The 23,237-nt window shown below is 43.5% G+C and overlaps 1 protein-coding gene across 1 annotated transcript in view; it reads left to right on the forward strand.

Annotated features, from left to right (window-relative positions):
* Positions 1 to 23,237, forward strand: part of TMEM132D (transmembrane protein 132D) — an 834,368-nt gene that overhangs the window by 697,938 nt on the left and 113,193 nt on the right. Inside the window, exon 5 of the mRNA XM_012465905.2 lies at positions 6,978 to 7,121. Within this exon, the coding sequence (XP_012321328.1) occupies positions 6,978 to 7,121 (144 nt within the window). The remainder of the gene's footprint in view (positions 1 to 6,977; positions 7,122 to 23,237) is intronic.

The raw sequence follows: 23,237 nt of genomic DNA on the forward strand, positions 1-23,237 counted from the left end.
GTTAGTTCAGCCTTTGTGGAAGACAGTGTGGCGATTCCTCAAAGAGCTAAAAACAAATACATTTGACCCAGCAATCCCATTACTGGGTATATACCCAAAGGAATATAAATCATTCTACCATAAAGACACAAGCATGAGAATGCTCATTGCAGCACTATTTACCATAGCAAAGACATGAAATCAACCTAGATGTCTATCAGTGGTAGACGAATAGAGCAAATGTGATACATATACACCATGGAATACTATACAGTCATAAAAAGAACGGGATCATGTCCTTTGCAGGGACATGGTTGGAGCTAGAGGAACTAAGTCTGATAGTTGGCTGTGTCCCCACCCAAATCTCATCTTGAATTGTAGCTCCCATAATTCCCACGTGTTGTGGGAGGGACCTGGTGGGAGATAACTGAATCAGGATTTGGGGCAATTTCTGCCATCCTGTTCTTGTGGTAGTGAATAAGACTTAGGAGACCTGAAGATTTTCTAAGGGGTTTCCCCTTCCGCTTGGCTCTCATTCTCTCTGACACCATGTAGGACATGCCTTTGTTCTTCCCTCACCTTCTGCCAGGATTGTGAGGCCTCCCCAGCCACCTGGAGCTGAGTCTATTAAACCTCTTCGGTCTTGGTCATATCTTTTTTTTATCAGCAGTGTGAAAACAGACTAATGTACAGTCCAACGAGAGATTCCCTGAACGCAACTATTAATACTTCACTACACTGAAACCACGTGGCTTTTAACCACATACCACCGCCTTTGAGTCACAAGATGCAGTTTAACTCCAGCATCATCTATGCCTAGTAAGCAAGAAGAAAGGAAAAAGGAAAGACAACTTTCAGGATCTGCTTTGTTCTTGTTAGTTTTTAAATTTTAGTTTGATTTTATTTAAGTTTTAAGGAGTACGTGTGCAGGTTTGTTACGTAGGGAAACGTGTTACGGGGTTTGTTGTACTGATTACTTCATCACCAGGTGTTAAGCCTACTACCCATTGGTTGTTTTTCCTCATCTTCCCCCTCCTCCCTCCCTCCACTCTCTCATAGGCCCCAGTATGTGTCATTTCCCTCTCTGTGTCCCCGTGTTCTCATCATTTAGCTCCCACTTATAAGTTAGGACATGTGGTATGTCGTTTTCTGTTCCTGTGTTAGTTTGCGAAGGATAATGGCCTCTAACTCCAACCATGTCCCTGCAAAGGACATGATCTCATTCTTTTTTAATAGCTGTATAGTGTTCCATGGTGTATATGTATCACATTTTCTCTCTCCAGTCTACCATTGATGGACATCTAGGTTGATTTCATTTCTTTGCTACTGTGAATAGTGCTGCAATGAGCATTCACATGCATGTGTCTTTATAATAGAACGATTTATATTCCTTTGGGTATATACCCAGTAACGGGATTGCTGAGTCAAATGTATTTCTGTTTCCAGCTCTTTGAGGAATCGCCACACTGTCTTCCACAAAGATTGAACTAATTTACACCCCACCAACAGCATATAAGTGTTACTTTACTCCACAACCTCACCAGCATCTGTGTGTGTTTTATTTAATGTTTTTAATAATAGCTATTCTGACTGGTATGAGATGATATCTCATTGTGGTTTTGATTTGCATTTCTCTAGTGATCAGTGATGCTGAGGTTTTTTATATGGTTATTGGCTGCATGTATGTCTTCTTTTGAGTTTTTGTTTGTTCTTTTCACAACATTTTCTGGAAACCTCACTAAATAACTTTTTTTGATCTCTTCTGGTCCAGAAATGTGTCACAGATTAAGGGCAGCCAAAAACTATAATCATTTTATCTAGGCATGTTACAGCCACAAACGAATAGGAAGAAAGGCAGGACAGACGTTGAATGGGCAGCAAACTGTCTAACAAGAACATCAATCTTTTTTTTGGAGACGGGGTTTTGCTCTTGGTGCCCAGGCCAGAGTACAGTGGCGCAATCTCAGCTCACTGCAACTTCTGCCTCCCGGGTTCAAGCAATTCTCCTGCCTCAGCCTCCCAAGTAGCTGGGATTACAGTGCCTGTCACCATACCTGGCTAATTTTTTTTTTTTTTTGTATTTTTAGTAGAGACGGGGTTTTGCCATGTTGGCCAGACTGGTCTCTAACTCCTGACCTTGTGATCCACCTGTCTCGGCCTCCCAAAGTGCTGGGATTACAGGTGTGAGCCACCATGCTCAGCCAAGATCAATCTCTTCAAGTGTTTAAAAACTTCCCCTGTGCAGTGTTCTTCTCTATCCCTTATTTTCCTAGTCTCTGTTTTAAAACTAATTTTCAAAGGTGAATATGAATAAATGCCTATGCTGATACTTGAAGCAGAAAATCAGGATACCAGAAACACGAGGAAATTAAAAAAGCAAAAATCAAAACAACGAAACACTCTAATTCCAGTTCCAATCCATCAGCCCCACCGCATGACAGATTACTTCACAGTAGTGTTGTAACAGACCCGGTCAGGGCCCCACACATTTCCCTTGTAACCTGGCACAGCAGTGTGCTCCAGACCAGGTCCAAATTCCACCCTCCATCGGGAGCTTCCTTCGAAACAGTAGAAGTCTGTTTTGCCTGTACGTGCAGTGGGCTGGAAGCGCTAAGCAGTGGTCTGTTTAGGAGCAGCATTCAGGATTTGGTGTATAAATACCCCAGCTCCCTCAGCCCTCAATGGAATTATTCTTAGGTGCATATTCTAGAGAATTTCCCTGCAGGGAAACGCATCATAATATAGTTCAATCTATTGAAATACACACACATTTACACACTGCTATGGTTGGAATGTTTGTTCCCCAAAACCTCATGTTGAAATGTGATCCCCAGTGTTGGAGGTGGGGCCATGGGAGGTGTTTGGGTCATGGGAGTGGATCCCTCATGAGTAGGGAAAGTCCCTCTCTGGTTGGCAGTGGAGTTCTCAGTGTCTTTAAGAGCCTGGCACCTCCCTGTCCTTCTCCCTTTCTTCCTCTGCTGCTAGGTGCTCTCTGCACGTGCCCGTTCCCTTCACCTTCCTCCACAAGGCTTTCTCCAGATGCCAAGTCTTCCAGCCAATAGAATCATGAACCAAACAAACCTTTCTTTCTTGTAAATTACCCAGCCTTTCTAGATTTTTTTATTTTATTTTATTTTGAGAAAAGGCCTCTCTCTGTTGCCCAGGCTGTAGTGCAGTGGCACGATCATGACTCACTGCAACCTCTACCTTGCTGGACTCAGACAATTCCCCCACTCCACCTCCAGAGCTATTCAAGTAGCTGGGACTACAGACAGGTACCACCACACCTGGCTAATTTTTTTTCTCTTTGTTTATAGAGATAGGGTCTCACATATTGCCCAGGCTAGTCGCAGACTCCTGGGTTCAAGCAATCCACCTGCCTTAGCCTCCCAAAGGGCTAGGATTGCAGGTGTGAGCCACTGCACCCAGCCTGGTATTTCTCAATAGAAATACAAATGAACTAAGACGCACGCAGAATATACGATGTATTTCATGATCTACATCAGCCCCTGTGGATCAGTTCCAGGTGCCCACTGTGGTACCTGCTTTAATCTACACAACTCGTTAGTGGCCTCCTTTTCTCTGTGTCGCTTGCACACTCTCCTCTTGGAGTTTCCTGAACTTCCCAGATAAATAGCTCTTGAATCTTTGTCCCAGGATCTATTTCCAGGCTGGTTCAAACTAAGACATGGAACATTATTTCTCCAGCAAAACAGGGATAGTTACTGCTTCCCTATAATGATGACAATGAGTCAGACCCCAGGAAAAATATCTGAAACCTCTCTTTAATGGTTATTCCTTTCTCAGTGCCACATCCAGACTGTTCTCTGCTATTCTACCTCCTCCTAGACTCTGGGGAGCCTACAGTTCTGTAACACTTCGTCAGAGAGCCTTACTGGCACACACACACAATGCCCAAGTGGCAGAATGGGTGTGTGGAGTGATCGTGAGGATATGATTGGCTAATGGGAAGGAGATACATTTGCTAAAGAGAGTCTGTGCCTTTATTTCCTGGGCTCTGAGTCTCTGTGATAAGGTGAACACACAGCAATAAGGCAGCTAAGCTTTCAAGCATTTCTGGGGTCCAAAAATCAGAGCAGTTATAGGTCATGCCTCAAGCAAAGCTAAGGCAATGCAGGTACTCCTGCCGCCGAGCAAGGGTCTCCTTGTCCTCCTCTTGTCTAAAGACTTTTGTGAGTCATCCATGTACCATTCAGCTCCTGGAAAGAAGCAAAGCTGTGCAAAAGAGAAAATTCTTGACGTCAAAGTACTTGAAATACACAAAGGAGGCAGGGAAATACTAGGCCTGAAGGCTCAGTCACTCAGCCCCACTGAGATCTTGGTGGGCAGAAAGACGTAGGCTATTCAGACAAACAGGCAACACCCCAGACGTCCGGGCTTCCAGCCGCACATCAGTCATTCCCGGCGTCATTTCTCATTACTCACTAACCTGAATGTGCAAAACCATGAAAGACCTTTTGATTTTTTATCACTGGAGTAGAGATGCCCTTCACTGTGTACCACGAATGTGGGAAACTGTTGAGACTGGTGTCAGATGTGGCCACGCTGCTCGCCTATCTGTCTCCCGGCTTTGTGATGAGCCAGTTTCGGCCAGAAAGTTACACAGCATTGTTCCACTTTTTTCCAGAGTACCACTTGTTCCTTTTGATCCTCACCCTTTAGAGTAGAAAAAGAATACTAGGTTGGTACAAAAGTAATTGTGATTTTTGCCATTAAAACTAATTTTTCCTGCCTAGAGGCAGCAGGAAATAGCATCATATACTGATTTCGTCCCTTCATTTTTGTGCTATGTTTTTATTCGAAGTAAAATAAAATTAGGCTAGGAACCCATAGGGGAGAAAAAGCTAAAAGTGTATGGATAATGGGAGCTTTGAGGGCCTGTGCCTATTCCGACTGTTTAAAGCGTGGTCTCTGAAATTCAGGAGCATTCCAAATTGGAGTCTTGTCTTTTAGAATTGAAGTAATGACCAATATATGTATTTCTACATCCAAAGCCTAACCCCAATGAGCTGGTTATAGACAAATCTCATACCATAAAGGAAAAATAAGATTTTATCTAAGAAATAGTTAACATAAAGGAAATGGTTATGTAATTTTAGGATGAACTTCCGTTCCTTCTGCTGGCATACTACTAACAGGCATTTTATGTTTCACATGAAAATCAAAGTAACAAGAATCCTTGCAAGTCCATCTCTCAAAATGATACAGATACAGCCCTACTGAGCTCACAGTCTCAGAAGGAAGATAAAGCGATTGAATAACTATGAGTGAAAGTAAAATGACAATTGCGTTAGATGCACCCCAACCAGCGCCCACCCAGACCTTTTGGTGTTACTCTGTCAAAGAAAAGACAGACACGTTCAGAGTTAACAGAAGAAATGCAATGTGGCATGTTGACAAAACACCCCTTAGAGACACCACTGTCATGTGATGAGCTGAAACTGAGCAATGAACATCGCGAGCTGGGTCTTGGAAGCTGTGTGATACTGAGATGTGGGGTCCTACTCGGACTTCTGCATTTTTGTAATAGAGAATGCAATCTGCAGAGAATAATGAGATTCACTTACTGGGTCTTAAGGCTCAGTTTTCTCTATCTGAAAAATGGGCTCCTATGATTTCTCAGGCCCCCACCAATTCAAAAGTCACAAGAATTCTAGAACAATAACTGAGGCTGAGGATGGGAGCATTGGAGAGAGAAACGCAGGGTGTCATGAGATCCAGAGATGCTGGATGTCTGGGAAACACCACCGAGGCATGGGTGTGCCTGCAAAAAAAGGGATTCACACATAGAGTGTGAGGGGCTGGGGAGCAAGAAGGTGATGATGTGAATCCCAGTCCTTTCCCTGTGAGTCCTATTCATGCACTCGACAAATATTAACACCGTTCACGTAGCTAAGCTCTGTGCTAGGTGCTGGTGAGCAGAGAGCAGATACAGCCCCACGGAGCTTAGAGTCTGGAAGAGGATTAAATAACTATAAGGAAAAGTGAAATAGCCACTGTCAGGTGCTACTAAGGGGAAAGGTTCAGGACGTTCTTAATTCTGAAAGCTAATCCTTGCGGCAAGCCGGGGGACATCCCTAAAGACACACGTCTTGAGCTGCTCTCCAAACGAAGGGTTTACAGCAAAACGTGTGTTTGGGTGAGTGTGGCTGTGTCTTGTGCATCGGGGTCATATCAGTGGGGGTGTGGGAGGGCCATTAGAGCCACAATAACATTCCAGACACGTCTAGAGGCCAGGACCCAATACAAGCCTGGAAAATTGAAACAGAGTGAAAGAAAGCCAGAGCAAGAGAGCACAGAGAGGGAGGGCTGTCTCCTTGCCTCTGTCTCCCTCATGTACCACACACTGGAGATGCCGCTCATCCAAGCTCCTTTCACAACATCAGGCCCCTCTGGACACCCATTGGCTGCTTAAGCTACAGTCATTGTGTCCATGTTTAGAGCTATTTGAGTTGGCTGATGCATGGACTTGGGAGCTGGACTTCCTGGGTTCAAATCCTGCCTTCATTCACTTCTAGCTGTGTGACTCTGGGAAAGTGACAAACCTTCTCTGTGCCATCTGTAAAATGGGAAGAAGAAGAATGCTTGTCTTATCAGGATGCTATGAGGATTGATGAGCCAATATTTGTAAAGCACTTACAAGGGCGCCTCACACATAAGTGTTTGCCAAACACAATACTAGAAATAAATTTTCTCTGCCACCTTTTATATCCTCTACCCCTTCCCCACCATAGTTTCCCTGCAGAAATCTGGGTGAGGATGGAATATTGTCCCTTGGCTGCCATGGTCACCCAGCTGCTGCTGCCTGCCAGGATTTGTGAGCTTGCAGAAGAGGCCAGTGCTGTTGGCAGGGAGGCTGAGGGAAGGCGGGCAGCATATGCCCAGGGCTGGGACGTCTCAGGAAGGGATGTGATGGAAGGGTGCGTTTGGGCCTTCTCAGGAGGGGATGTGATGGAAGGGTGTGTTTGGTCTTCCAGGAGGCAGAGATCCTGAACACAGCCATCCTCACGGGGAAGACGGTGGCCGTCCCGGTGAAGGTGGTCTCCGTGGAGGAGGACGGCACAGTGACAGAGCTGCTGGAGTCTGTGGAGTGTAGATCGTCTGATGAAGACGTGATTAAGGCAAGTTGACACCTCCCCGCCCCGCAGAAACCTGCTGTCATGTCAGCTTCTGTGCTCCTGGACCGACTGGGACCTCTGGGTCCTACAGGACCCCTCCCATCGCACTCTGGTTATCCTGCCACTTACATCAGGAGATTCTCCCTGACACAGGTATTGGACAGCAGGAGAAACTGCTCTGGCTGATGACTCTGAGTCCGGGAGGCTGTCCCTTGACACTCTGTGTGTGCTGAATGCCTTTGGCCTCTTCCCAGATCCCCAGGGAGATTGCGGTGGGAGGCAGGGACCAGTTTACCCTCCACCTGCCCCAGGCCGGGGAGGGAGCCCCAGAGCCTAGATGGAGAGGTATGCGGCCAGGTGCCGGGATGATTCTATAGCATATAACATTCGTGTAAAATCAATGGTGGTAGAAGGTATACAACTACTCCCAGCTTTGATTTACAATACTGACCAAGGGGAAAAGAGGAAATCGTTCTCCATTCCCCTGCCCAGCCCACAAAATTCCACGTGAGCTAGGGATGTGGAGGAACGGTGCTCACTCCTCCTTCCTTCGTCTTGGCCTCTTCTTTCTCTTCTTAAATTAAATGCAAAAATGATTCAGAACGAAGGCACACTGGGAGATGGATGGAGGAGGCTGGGGAGATGGCGTCTTGCTCTGCCAGGAACCTCATCGCACACTTCCAGCCTGCGGGAGGTAAATGGGTTCCTGGGAATGCCGCCGCCCACTCCAGAGCCAGGGCTGCAGTGACAGATGCAGCGGGCTCCTCCTCGAACGAGGAGCCTCCCAACAAAAGCCCGGGACAAGGAGAAGGGCTTCACCAGGCTCTGGGAGACTCCCTTCCCGTGAGCCCCAGCCATGGCAGGAGCACAAGACAATTCCCAGACAGGAACTGGTGTAACACTCTGCTCTGAAGCAAACTTCCAGGGAGCATTTGTGCTGATTTAAAATGCAGTCAACAAACGCAAATCAAATCCCCACTATGTGCTAGGTACTGTTCAAGACACTAGAACCACACAAATGAGAGGGACAATCCCCATCCTTAAGGGTTTCGGAGAGAAGGCAGAGACGTCAGAAAGCAACAGGGCAGCGGAACACATGACATCACACTGTACTCCTGCTCCTCATTCCAGAATCTTCTTGACTGACTCCAGCCAATCCCTAGGCTCATCTTACATTTCTCTCCTCTCTGCACATCCAAGCCTTCAGCAAATCCTGTTGGCAATGCCTTCCAAGGATAGCCAGGATCCAGCCTTCCTCCACGGTCCCAGACACAACCGCCTCAATTGAAGCATTGACCAGCTCACTGGTGTCCGAGGGCCCATCCTTGCCTCCTCTCCCATAACCCATCTTTAGTGCCACAGCCAGGGTGGTCACAGGTGATCTGACCACGTCACCCCTCTGCTCAGCCCCTCTCCCTTCTCTCACATGATGACCTCCAGACTGCTGAGTAGACACGGATATGCAGTTTGATAGAAGAAATAAGACCCCATGTTAGATAGACCAGTTGGGTGACTGCCTTTTACAATAATCTATTACATATTTCAAAATAGCTAGAGAATAATACAAATGTTCCTAGCATGAAGAAACCACAAATATCTTAGGTGAAAGTATCTATTTCAATTACACTGATTTGATCTTTACAAATTTTATGAATGTATTAAATGACCGCATGGACCCCAAAATATGTACATTTACTATGGATCAACTTTTTTTTATTAAAAAAATATTCACGGCCGGGCGCGGTGGCTCAAGCCTGTAATCCCAGCACTTTGGGAGGCCGAGGCGGGTGGATCACGAGGTCAAGAGATCGAGACCATCCTGGTCAACATGGTGAAACCCCGTCTCTACTAATACAAAAAATTAGCTGGGCATGGTGGCGCGTGCCTGTAATCCCAGCCACTCAGGAGGCTGAGGCAGGAGAACTGCCTGAACCCAGAAGGCGGAGGTTGCGGTGAGCTGAGATCGCGCCATTGCACTCCAGCCTGGGTAACAAGAGCAAAGCTCTGTCTCAAAAAATATATATATATATATATATATATTCACTGGCTTCCCCTCCTCAAAGGAAAAGGTAAAGTGTTTACAGAGACAAAATCAAACCTTTGCAGCCACACCTGCTGTAACACGGGCCTCAAGCGAGGCCCAGCCTCTCTGGCTCCCTCCACTCCAGCCACACTGGAGTCCTGGCTGCTCCTCTAACAGGACAGGCAGCCCCACCCCTCCCTCTGCCTTTAACTCTCTTTCCCCAGAGGCACACACGGCTCCCTCACCTCATCTTTTCCCCAAGGCCTTTCCTGAACACCATCATCAGTAAAATCTTCACACACACCCACGGCACTGCCTTCCCCATCCCTCCTTAACTTCTATTCAAATACATGCGTATATGTCATACATAGCATATGTTTATGTATTCACAGATACACTATGTGTTTTTATTTATTATATTCCTCCTCTGGCTGTCCTCATTGGAACCTAAGCTCTATCAGGTCAGGGCTGTTTGGGTCCACTCTGTTCATCACTTACAACATTAGTGGGTTTTTTGGGGGGGGGGCTTTTTATGTATTTTTAACTTTATTTCAGGTTTGGGAGTAGATGTACAGGTTTGTTAAATATTAATAGGTCGCCTGCGTGTCACAGGGCTTTGGTGTACAGATAATTTCATCACCCAGGTAATAAGCACAGTACTCAAAGGTATTTTTTTCTGACCCTCTTCCCCCTCCTGCCCTCCACCCTCCCACAGGCCCCAATGTGTGTGGTTCCCCACCTAGTACCCATGTCTTCTCCTTGTTGATCCCCACTTATAATCAGGAACATGCAGTATTTGGTTTTCTGTTCCTGTGTTAGTTAGGATAACGGCCTCCAGCTCCCTCCATGTCCCTGCAAAGGACATGATCTCATTCTCTTTTATGGCTGCATAGTGTTCCATGGTATATATGTACCACATTTTCTATATCCAGTCCACCATTGATGGGCATCTAGGTTAATTTCATGTCTTTCTTTGCTATTGTGAATAGTGCAGCAATGAACGTTCGCATGCATGCATCTTTATGATAGAATGATTTATATTCATTTGGGTATATACCCAATAATAGGACTGCTAGGTTGAATGGTAGTTCTGTTTTTAGCTCTTTGAGGAATCACCAAACTGCTTTCCACAGTGACTCAACTAATTTGCATTCTTCCCATCAGCACTGTATAAGCATTCCCTTTTCTCCACAACCTCTTCAGCATCTGTTATTTTTTAACTCTTTAATAATAGGCCATCTGACTGGTGTGAGATGGTATCTCCCTGTGATTTTGATTTGCATTTCTCTAATGATTAGTGATGTTAAGCATTTTCTCATATGCTTGTTGACCACATATATGTCTTCTTTGAAAAAAAAATATAATGACCTTCTCATTTTTTTTCTGTTCATGTCCCTTGCACACTTTTTAGTGGGGTTGGTTTTTGCTTATAAAATTATTTATGTTCCTTATAGGTGTGAGATATTAGACTTTTGTCAGATGCATAATTTGCAAATGTTTTTTTTCCATTCTGTAGGTTGTCTGTTTACTCTGTTGAGTCTCTGTTGCTCTGCAGAAGTTCTTAACTTTAATTACATCCTGTTTGTCAATTTTTGTTTTTGTTGCAATTGCTTTTGGTATTTTTGTCGTGAAATCTTTGCCAAGTTCTATGTCCAGAATGGTTATCTTCCAGGATTTTTATGGTTTGGGGTTTTACATTTAAGTATTTAATCCATCTTGAGTAAATTTTGTATGTGATATAAGGAAGAGGTAAGTCGTTTGGGAGTAGGTTAACTTCCACGTAGTTTAATGATTTTGAGTGATTTTCTTTGTATTTATTTCTATTTTTATTGTGTTGTGGGCTGAGATTGTGGTTGGTATGGTTTCAATTTTTTTTGAATTTGCTAAGGATATGTCCAATTGTGTGGTTGATTTTGGAGTATGTGGTGATGAATGTCTATTCTATTGTTTGGGGGTGGAGGGCTTTGTAGATGTCTATCAGGTTCATTTGGTGAAGTGTGGAGTTCAGGATCTGAATATTTGTGTTAATTTTTTGCTTCAGTGATTTGTCTAATACTGTCAGTGGGGTGTTGAAATCTCCGACTATTATTGCATGGGAATCTAAGTCTCTACCTAGGTCTCTAAGAACTTGCTTTATGAATTTGGATGCTCCTGTGTTGGATAGATGCATATTTAGGATAATTATTGAATTGAATTGAACCCTGTACTATATACTGCCCTTCTCTCTCTTTTTTTTTTTTTTTTAAATCTTTGTTGATTTGTTTGTTTCTGAAGTCAGGATTGTAACTCTTGCTTTTTTTCTGTTTTCCATGTCTTTGGTAGATTTTTCCCCATCCCTTTATTTTGAGCCAGTGGATGTCATTATATGTGAGATGGGCCTCCTAAAGACAGCATACCATTAGGTCTTGTTTCTTTATCCAGCTTGCCACTCTGTGCCTTTTAACTGGGGCATTTAGCCCATTTATATTCAAAGTTAGTATTGATATGTGCAGATTTGATCCTGTCCTCATGTTCTTGGCCAGTTATCACATAAACATGTTTGTGTTGTTGCTTTATAATGTCACTGTTCTGTGTATTTAAGTATCATTTCGAATAGGCTGGTCATGGCCTTTCCTTTCCATATTTAGTGCTCTTTTCAAGACCTCTTGTCAGGCAGGTCTGGTGTTAAATTCTCTCAGCACTTGCTTCTCTGAAAAAGGGACTCATTTCTCCTTCACTTATGAAGCTTAGTTTGGATATAAAATTTTTTGTTGGAAATTTTTTTCTTTATGAATGTTGAGTATAAGACCCCGGTCTCTTCTGGTTTGTAGGGTTTCTGCTGAAAGGTCCACTGTTAGCCTGATGGGGTTCACCTTGTAGGTGACCTTCCCCTTCTCTCTGTCTGCCCTTAACATTTTTCCTTTCATTTTGACCTTGGAGAATCTGATGATTGTGTCTTGGGGATGTTTTTCTTGTGTAGTATCTCACAGGGGTGCTCTGCATTTCCTGTATTTGAATGTTGGCCTCTCTAGCAAAGTTGGGGAAGTTTTCATGGACAACATCCTGAATTATGTTTTCCAAGTTGCTTGCTTTCTCTCTGTCTCTCTCAGGGATAACAGTGAGTTGTGGATTTGGTCCCTTTACATAATCCCATATTTTTCAGAGGCTTTGTTTGTTCTTCTTCATTTTCTTCCTTTATTTTTGTTTGACTGAATTATTTCAGATGGTCAGCCCTAAAGCGCTGAGATTTTCTCAGCTAGGTCTATTCTGCTGTTAATACTTGCAATTGCATTATTTAATTCTTGTAGTGTTTTTCAGCTCTTCAGATCAGCTTGCTTCTTTTTTATAATGGCTCCTTTGTTCCTATATCATTGTATTATGATTCTTAATTTCCTTAGATTGGGTTTTGATGTTCTCTTGAATCTCAGTGACCTTTGTTTCTATCCATATTCTGAATTCTATTTATATCATTTCAGTCTAATTAAGAACCCTTGCTGGGGACCTAGTGCAGGCATTTAGAAGAAAGAAGGCACTCTAGCTTTTTGAGTTGCCAGAGTTTTTGTGTTTGTTCTTTCTCATTTGTGTGTGCTGATGTTCCTTCAGTCTTTGAAGTTGATGTCCTTTGGATTAGTTTTTTGTGTTTTTTGTTTGTTTGTTTGTTTGCTTTTTACTTCTTTGATGTTCTAGGGGGTTTGATTATGGTGTAAGGTTGGTTTCGTTGACTGGCTTCAATTCTAGCCTCTTCCTGGGTCTTTGAGGAGCCCCCTCTGATTACTGTTTCCATGCCTGTATTTCTTTTACTCAGTATTCTGGTCCAGGAGGCTCCCCTCAGGCAGGAGCTGCAATTGGCAGACAAGCTGTATATTTGCCAGTTGGTCCTAATCTGCTGTCCATGTGCTTCCTGGGGAAATGTGGTGTTGTGTCTGTCCACAGAGATCAGGCAGAAACAGGACTGCTGTGCTGGAAGCTCTCTGAGTGTGACACATTTGGCTATGGGTGGCAGGAGAGGATGGAGTTTCCTGCCCTGCCATCCAGATGTTTCCAGAGCAACAGGAGGCTGTGCCCCTTGGCAAATTTAGGCAGAAGTAGGACCACTGAGCCAAATGTTCTAGCAGGAATGGCTTGCCTGGCTACCAGTGGCGGGGGTGGGTAACGATGCCTGCCCTACGTGCAAATGCTTCCTGGGACCACAGAAGCCTGCACCACTGGCCGAGTTCCCACAGAAGCAGAGCCACTGGACCAGAAGCTCTAGCAAGCATTGACCTCCTGGCTGTCAGTCAACACTAGTGTTAAAAGAAAAACCTTAAACAAATTAAATTTAACAGAGTTTAATTGAGCAAATAATGATCCACGAATTAGGGAACCCCCAGAATCTGAACAGATTCAGAGCAACTCCGGGGCTGCTGTGTGGTCAGATAACATTTATAGACAGAAAAAGGAAGGTGGACCACAGAAAAGAGAGTGAGGTGCAAAAGCAGCCGAATTGGTTACAGCTCAGCATTTGCTGTATCTGAACATGGCTGGAAGTGTTGGCTGCCTGTAATTGGCTGACACTCAGTGATTGGTACAAAAGCAGGTTACAGTCTGGTAAAACACCCGGTCAGGTTGCTGTTCTGTATGCACGGAGGAACCTCTGGGCCAAACTTAACACTAGGTACATAGTAGGTGATCAAGAAATGTTTGCTGTTAGCAAACGTCGGCTCAAATATGTTTCACAGCAAACGTTACTTGAGCAACTACTATGTACCTAGTGTTAAGTTTAGCCTAAAGCTGCCTCAGGTAGTTTAAACACTGAAGAGAAAACATAACTGCATCACTCAAGGTTTCCCTTGGGGTGTAATACCTGAAGGATGAATTTGTGTCATCTGCCCTGCAGGCGGAGGGAGTGGCATGAGGGAGGGGAATAGGAGGTCACATCTCCAGCCTCCAGGAATGGCCACTTGATTCAGGGTGGCCAATCAGAGCATTGCAAATTCTGGACATGCCTTGGCCTTGGGGATAGACATAATACCTAATGAGAGCCAATGAGATGCAAGCCTGAGACTTGGGCAGGAACTCTGGAGAAAGATGTGTTTTCCCTCCCTCTGTTTCTGAGAGTGATTCATGAAACCACCCTTGGAAATACAGAGGGTGCAATAGAAAATGAAAAACCTCACAGCATACATTTTACATCCATTAACAGGCCTCAAAGCCTGATGCACGACTTAAAAATGAAAACCTGCAGCTCACACAGTTGTCATTGTGCTGCTCTGAATCACAGATGTTGACAAAGAGCCACCTGGTACGTGTGATGTTTTGGTGTCATTTGGAGGCCGTTGAGAAAACAAGCCAAGGGATTCTCAAAGATGTGTCACAGCCACCTGTGCAGCCCCTGGAAAGCCTCTGAGCAGAGAAGGTCTGCCTTTAAAGGCCCCAGTCTTTTTATTTTTATTCGCTTTCTCTTTTTTCCTCAGCCAAAAGCCCAACAGGCTGGGTGTAGTCTTCTCCAGCTACACATCAAAACCTCCTCTCAGGAAATCTACTGGAAACTCATTCACATTGAATTGTAAATTGCGTGAAGTCATGCTCTCTTCTGCCTCCCAAGGATGCTTGGTTTTTTGTTGTTTTTGTTTTTGTTGTTTTGTTTTGTTTTTCAAGAAGACAACAGGTCCCCAATGAAAGCATGTCACATGTTTGCAGTAATATCCATTGTGATTTTTAGAGGTTGGAAATAATAGAAAATGCCACCTACATCAAAAAGTTAAAAAAAATTGTCACATGATTGAAAAGTCTAGATTGGGCTAGCTTAGGATGTTTTATTTAGAGCTCCAAAGTATATCACTGGAACATCCCCTCTCTCTTTCTCTCTTTCTTCCCCTACCCTTACTCTTTCTCTTTCTTCCTTATAGACACTCTTTCTTCTGTATGAGTTTCATCTCACAGAGCTGCCCTTGTGGGAACAAGATGGATGCCTCAGAACTGACTCACATCCAATAGAAAAGAGTATTTGTCTTCTAGGACATTCCTGTATAAATCCTGAGAGATGTTTTTATGGGACCTATTTAAGTCACCTTCTTATCCTTGAGCCTAGCACTGCAGCCCAGAGACCCTAACACACTGGTTGTCCAAACCCTAAATCATCTTGAAGTACATGAACTCAATGAGGAGTTTGGGGAGTAGGGTCCCCCAGGGCCAACCTGTGTGTTGTCACTACAGAGAAGGACAATGAACTCTCTGCAACAAGAGCAGCCCATGTCCTCTGCAACCACTTAGGAGTGGGGCAGTCTCAGGGTTGGGGACATTGTAAGATCCTACAGACCAGCTGGTGGGAGAGCTGCTCTCTCCTGAAGTCAGCCACACTTCACACACTAGGAGGAAGACTGACTTGGGCTCGAGTGTTACTTCTGAAAAATTTGCTAAGGTTTTTGTTCTTGTTCTTGCAACTTACAAGCTCAAGTGTTCATTAACAGGTCCTGAATAGACCAGTATCCACCAAATAATTCAGAAATGTCCACTGATAAAAGTCAAAGGGGGCTGTAGCCCTACCTGATTACTGCTGTTCTTGGTGAACCTGCTTTATTTTACAGCATTTCCACAGCGTCAGCATCCACACTTGCTTCTCCACCAGAGACACTCGACAATGGAAAGCAGGTGTAATAAAGCTTAACACATTCTCCTAAGGTGAATCAAAGCTGAATCTTTCTTTCTGTGAGAGTAGCAAACTGCTGTGAGGAGAAGGAGTGTGATTTCGGGGTTGGGAGCACAACATTTAACAAGCTGAGTAAACAACTGGGAGGAAGGAAGAGAGGAAAAGCAGAGAAGCTCTTCTGCTATTTTCAGCATCCCTGGTGGAGGACTTCAGTGTTAGGGCCTGAGCAGCCTGACTCCTCTTCCAGGGGACTGTTCCTGAGGAGAGGAGAGCAATGGGGAGCCAGCACCCCACAAAGTTATCTTTCAGCAATCCAGTTGGATTTGCAGCCAACCACCTGCACAGCCATAGGGACAGCCCCCAAGAGGCAGCTTCCTAATTAGTACCTACTTTTTTCTCCCCACCTGCAGATCCTGTAACTCCCGATCAGCTTTTCTGTCCCCACCCCAAGAGTTTAGCCAAATAGCTTCAAATATCCAGCTAAGGAATGGGGAGGTTACAGGGATTGTGCCTCCTCACTGATTCCTGCTGCCTCCTTTGAAGACTTCCCCTGTGTCACCTGCAGGGAAGAGTTCTCAGGAAGCAGACTGGCCACATAACAATAGCCACCTCCCCCCGCCCCCCGTGTACAAGCATGATACCTTTAATACACAAGAGATGCACTTTTGATTAGTGAAGGAATATCTCTGGGGCTCTTTTATTCAGCAGGGGTAATTGATTAGACTGACTTCCCAATAGACACTTTCTTCAGTCTATCATATGGCAAAGGGTGGTCGTTTTGATAGGAAACCTCCCATACTGGAAAGGACTCTGTAGCTTCAGAGTGGGAGTGACCACCAATCCCTTCTGATACAGGGATTGGCCCTGTTGGTCCTGCCTCCGTCCAGTGAGATCCAAGTGGATGCATGGCAGGGAGAGTTAGGAGAAGATAGAGATGAACTGTATCACATAAACTTTGCACACTCACCCGGTATTACTGATTTTTAATCATGACATTCTATTTGGACAGCAATAGTGGGGTATCGTCCCTAAAATCATCTTCCTAAAGTTAGGGTTTTTGTTATTGCTGGATTAGGAGTTGATATGGTTTGGTTTCATCTCCACCCAAATCTTATCTTGAATTGTTGCTCCCATCATCCCCATGTGTCATGGGAGGAACCAGTGGGAGGTAATTGAATCATGGAGGTGGGTTTTTCCCATGCTGTTCTCGTGACGGTGAATAAATCTCATGAGATCTGATGGTTTTTTAAGGGCAGTTCCCCTGCACATGCTCTCTTGCCTGCCGCCGTGTAAGACATGTCTTTGCTCCTCCTTCACCTTCCACTGTGACTGTGAGGCCTCCTCGGCCATGTGGAACTGTGAGTCCATTAAACCTCTTTTTCATTATAAATTACCCAGTCTCAGATATTTCTTCATAGCAGTATAAAAGTGGATGAATACAGGAGTAAATATATTAGTTTAGAGAAAACAACATTTCTGCTTCCCATCCATTGGCTCATCTAGCAAGTTCTTCTTCCACCACATCAATCTGTTTCTAAAACCTAATGTGTGATTTCAGAATTGTTCGTGGATTATTTCACTCCTGATGCAGATTAAAAGTAGTTAGAGATTGCCATGCATGGTGGTTTACACCTGTAATCCCAGCGTTTTAGGAGGCTGAGGCAGGAGGATCACTTGAGCTCAGGAGTTTGAGACCAGCCTGAGCAACATGGAAAAACCCTGTCTCTACCAAAAATACAAAAATTAGCTGAGTGCACACCTATAATTCTAGCTACTCAGGGTGCTGAGCAGGGAGGATTACTGGAACCTGGTAAGTTGAGGCTGCAGTGAGCCATGATGGCACCACCGCACTCCATCCTGGATGGCAGAGCGAGACCCTGTCTCACAAAAAAAAGTAAATGGAGGTGTTCTAGCAATAAGAATAGAAATGGTGATGTTTTAATACTTATTGGATGCTGACTTCATAGCAGGTAAGCATTTGCTACTTTAATCCTCACAGCAACCCCATAACGTAGATATTTTTATCAGTTATATATAAAACATATTTTGTTTTTATTTTTATTTTATTGTAAATTGACAGTTTTATCTTTTATTGTAAATTGTATATATTTATGGAGCACAAAGTGATGTTATGCTTTATCAGTAAAAGATGGAATAATTAAATCAAACGTGCTTCACTTCAGATACTTAATTTTTGTAGTGAGGACAGCTGAAATTTATTCTCTTGACACTTTTTGAAATGTGCAATACACTATTGTTAACTATATTCTCCACACTGTGAGATAGACTTAAAAACAACAACAACAACTTATTTTTCAAGGCTAACTGAGGCCTTGTACCAAAGCCCCAACCTCTGCAATGACTATTGTACTCTCTGCTTTGATGAGATCAATTTTTTTAGTTTAAATTCCACATATGAGTGAGAACATGCAGTATTTGTCTTTCTGGGCCTGGTACATTTCACTTAGCATAATGTTCTCAAATTTCATGCATGTTGTCAAAAATGATGTAATTTTTTTCTTTTTAGTGTCTGGTTACTATTCTATTGCGTATATGTAATGCATTTCCTTTACCCATCCATCTGTTGATGGACATTTAGGTTGATTCCATAACTCGGCTATTGTAAGTAGTGCTGCGGTGAACACAGACGTGCAGGCATCTCTTTGACATATTAATTTCAGATCTTTGCTGGCAAATACCCAGAAGTGGGATTGCTAGATTATATGGTAATTCTATTTTAGTTTTTTGAGGGACCTCCATACGGTACTCCACAATGAGCGTACTAATTCACATTTCCACCAACAATGTACAAAGGTCCCCTTTTCATTACATCCTTGACCACACTTGCTGTTTCATAATTCTTGATGATTTTTATAATTTTAACAATTCTTAATAGCCATTCTGAAGTGATATTAAAAGAGGAATGGTTTGAGGTATGTGGTGATTTTAAAACCGAGGAATGGTTTTAATCTTCATTCCCTAATGATTCATGATGTTGAGCATTTTTAAGTGTATCTGTTGACTATTTGTAGCTTTTCTTTTGTGAAGTGTCTACTCAGTTCCCTCGCCGATGTTTAATTAGTTTTCTTAGTATTGAGTTGTTTGAATTTCTTGTGTATTTCAGACGTTAACCCTTTTTGGATGTATGGCTTGCAAATGTCTTCCCCCATTCCATTGGTTCTGTCTTCACACTCTCAGTTGTTTCCTTTGCTGTGCAGAAACGTTTATGTTTCATTCAATTTCGCTTGTCTATTTTGTTTTTGTTGCCTGTGCTTTCAAGGTCAAGTCCAGAACATTACTGCCCAGACGAAAGTCATACAGTGTTTCCCCTGTGTTTTCTTCTGGTAGTTTTGCAGTTTCTGGTTTTGTGTTTAAGTCTTTAATCTACTTTGAATTGATCTTTGGATATGGTGGGTGATAAGGGTCCAGTTTTATTCTTCTGCATGTGGATATCCAGTTTTCCCAGTGCCAATTATTAAAGAGACTGTCCTTTCCCATTGTGTATCCCTGGTACCTTTGTTGGAATTCAAGGGACTTTATAAGCATGGATTCATTTCTGGGCTCTCTGTTCTGCTCCGTTGAAGTAGGTATTACTTTTATCCTCGTTTTGGGGGGTAAGGGAATTGAGGCACAGAGAATTCTGACACATCACTGGAGATGACATACGTGGTACCCATTTCCAGTCCCTTGCTATCTTTCTCTATCACTCATCCTCTAGAAGAGGGGTTGGGAAACTATGCCTGCTGGGGGACGAGACTGGGCTTGTTTAGATGTTGTGTATTGTCTGCGGCTGCTTTTGTGCTACGATGACAGAGTTGACATATAAAAACTATGTAAGATCCAAAGTTCAGTATCCGTAAAGGAAGTTTTATTGCAGCACAGCCACACCCACTCATTTCCATCTTGTCAATGGCTGCTTTTGCATGACCAGGGCAGAGTTGAGCTGTTGTGAGAGAAATCATATAGGCTGCAATGCTGAAAGTACTCACCATCCAGTCCTTTGTAGAGGAACTGCCAATCCCTGCTCATGGACTCTACTGGACCTTTTCTTCACGGGTGATGACATACGTGATTATGTACTGAAACCCTGCTCCCCCATGGAGTAACTCCTCCACGGATGCTTGCAATTCTTCCAGCAAGACTTCATGCCATTGGTTTAAGCATTAATCTCTCCCTACAATCCTTCATTAACGTTAATACATTTCTAGGTGAAGTTGTATATGTCAATTCCTGGAAATTTTTGTCATAATGAATTGTTTAGATCATTTTTCTTTTTAAAAGGCAAATTTGGACAAGCAGAGATTATACCTCCTGGGGAAATGGGAAAACCTCAAAAAAATGAGGGAAAATGGGTCAAAGATGGACCAACCTTGCCCTATTCTAGGTTTGCCTAGAACAACATCAGCAAATAAATCTTACACAAGATATTCCTCCCAGTACCATACCCAGAGCAGACATCACCAGTCAAATACAGCACATCATTTTACTATGCTCAGACATTGGTCCGACAATCCCCAATACTGTCAATCATGGGTATCTTAGACCTGGAAAGGAACCACTAGACCTCCCCATGCCACCCCACTTATTACAATTTATATAAAGGATTTGGGAGAATATTTAGATCAGCAATCACAAGCCCAGAAGAATACAAGAGCCAGGAGATAATTTAAATGAGTAAAAGCAATAGGGAATGATGAGGATTGCAGCAGACTGAGGGACACATGCCCTTTCTAGAGATACCACCACAACCTAATCCCACCTGACTGCTGTGACATAAAAAGAGTGTAACATGCTGCTTAAGCATTTGAGCTCCCAAGTCAAATTGCATGGATTTAAATCCTCGCTTTGATAGTCATAAACAACGACCACCAGGGCAAGATCCATAAACTCTTTTTATTATTCTTTTTTTGAGATGGAGTCTTGCTCTGTCGCCCAGGCTGGAATGCAGTGGCATGATCTCAGCTCACTGCAGCCTCCACCTCCTGGATTCAAGCCATTCTCCTGTCCCAGCCTCCCAAGTAGCTGAGATGACAGGCACATGCCACCACACTCATCTTATTTTTGCATTTTAGTAGAGATGGGGCTCTACCTTCTTGGCCAGGCTGGTCTCAAATCCCTGACCTCAAGCGATCTGCCCGTCTCGGCATCCCAAAGTGCTAGGATTGCAGGTATGAGCCACCACATCTAACCCCCATAAACTCTTTCTTCTTCAGTTTTTTATATTGTTAAATGGACATGATCCTTATGACAAATGTTGATTCTAACAGACTTTTAGTTTTGTGACCACAAAGAGACACATATGGTTACATTGGAAAATTAATCAATTAGAGTCACTTCCATTATGTGTAAATTCCCTTACAAGTAGGAATATGCCTTCAGCTATGTTCTTAATTTCAGGACTATCTGCACAAATCTTTCCCTGGTTTAATTATTTCGCACCAGATAAGTGGGTCAGGGTCACAAGGTAATATGATTTTCCTATGAGCTTCTCCTCCTTGCTTTTGGTCTTGTTCCCAACCCCAAAATCTACTCTCCACCAAGAGTCAAAGTGATCCTTTTAAAATATGGGTCACATCACATTATTTCTCCACTCAAAACCCTCCCATGGTTCCCTTCACCCGCCAAGTGAAAGCTACATCCCTTACAGTTGCCCCTAAGGTCTATTCCATCCTCTCGCCCTCCCTCTTAGCCCTGCCATCCCGACCTCATTTCCTGCAAGTCTCCTTCCAGCCACACTGGGTTTCTAGATGGCTCTTGGAGCCTCCCAAGCCTGCGCCTGCCTGGAGACCCCACCCTGCCATTCTCCCTCCTAGTGGATGCATGCAGCTACCCCTCACTGTCTTCAGGTCTCGGCTCATATCTCCCCAGTTTCGATAGCAATGCCCCACCTCTGACATTCCCATCCTTCTTCCCTGCTCTGAGTTTCTTCGTAGAGCTTATCACCAAAGCCTTCCTGTGATTTTTGCTTCTTTATCTGTTCATCGTCTGCCTCTACAAGGGTGAGGACTAGATGTTTTGATCATTACCAATTCCGTGGTGCCCGGAACAATGCCTGCTGCCCACTGGGCTATCAATTTTTGTTGAAAGGAAGATCTTATCTAAGAAGTCACAGTGAATGAGGATGAAGAGGGCCATCTCTCTTGGTTGTCACATAGAGGATTCTGATTATCACCGGGAGGAGGATAATTTTTCCTCTCTTCACTAGGAAAAACACAGAAACAACTCCGAACAACATTCTCTTCATTTGGGTGAGGAGACACCTATATATTCACTGTATGGTGGATTTTTCCTGAATCTTCACATAAAAATGTGAAAGTATACCCTGGAAGGTGGATGAGACTCCCTCCAGGCCCCCACAAAAATAAGCAGGAGTTTCAAGAGCTGAACTGATGGACAATGTTTATGTTTATTTTTGTTTTTATTGAAATTTTATTTTAGGTTTGGGAATACGTGTGGAGGTTTGTTACATAGCTAAACTTGTGTCGTGAAGATTTGTTGTACAGATTACTTCATCAGCCAGGAATTAAGCCAAGTGCTCAATAGTGATCTTTTCTGCTCCTCTTTCTGCTCCCACCCTCCACTCTTAGGTACATGCCCGTGTCTGTTAATTCCTTCTTTGTGTTCATATGTTCTTATTATTTTGTCCCCACTTATTTTTTTAAATTATACTTTAAGTTCTGGGGCACATGTGCAGAATGTGCAGGTTTGTTACATAGGTATACAGGTTTGTTGCATAGGTATACACATGCCATGGTGGTTTGCTGCATCCATCACCCCATCATCTACATCAGGTATTTCTCCTAATGCTATCCCTCCCCTAGCCCCCGACCCCCTGATAGTCCCTGGTGTGCGATGCTCCCCTCCCTGTGTCCATGTGTTCTCATTGTTCAACACTCACTTATGAGTGAGAACATGCGGTGTTTGATTTTCTGTTCTTGTGTCAGTTTGCTGAGAATGATGGTTTCCAGCTTAATCCATGTCCTGCAAAGACATGAACTCATCTTTTTTATGGCTGCATAGTATTCCATGGTGTATATGTGCCACATTTTCTTTATCCAGTTTATCATTGATGGGCATTTGGGTTGGTTCCAGGTCTTTGCTATTGTAAACAGTGCCGCAATGAACATACATGTGCATGTGTCTTTATAATAGAATGATTTATAATCCTTTGGGTATATACCCAGTAATGGGATTGCTGGATCAAATGATATTTCTATTTCTAGATCCTTCAGGAATCGCCACACTGTCTTCCACAATGGTTGCACTAATCTACACTCCCACCAACAGTGTAAAAGTGTTCCTATTTCTCCACATCCTCTCCAGCATCTGTTGTCTCCAGATTTGTTAATGATCGTCATTCTAACTTGCGTGAGATGGCATCTCAATGTGGTTTTGATTTGCATTTCTCTAATGACCAGTGATGATGAGCATTTTTTCATAAGTTTGTTGCATTATTTGGCTTTCAGTTGATGAGTAATGTTTAAGATTG

This window comes from Aotus nancymaae, unplaced genomic scaffold, assembly GCF_030222135.1.
Source record: "Aotus nancymaae isolate 86718 unplaced genomic scaffold, 86718_ANA_hifiasm-v0.15.2.pri h1tg000021l, whole genome shotgun sequence".
NCBI lineage: Eukaryota > Metazoa > Chordata > Mammalia > Primates > Aotidae > Aotus > Aotus nancymaae.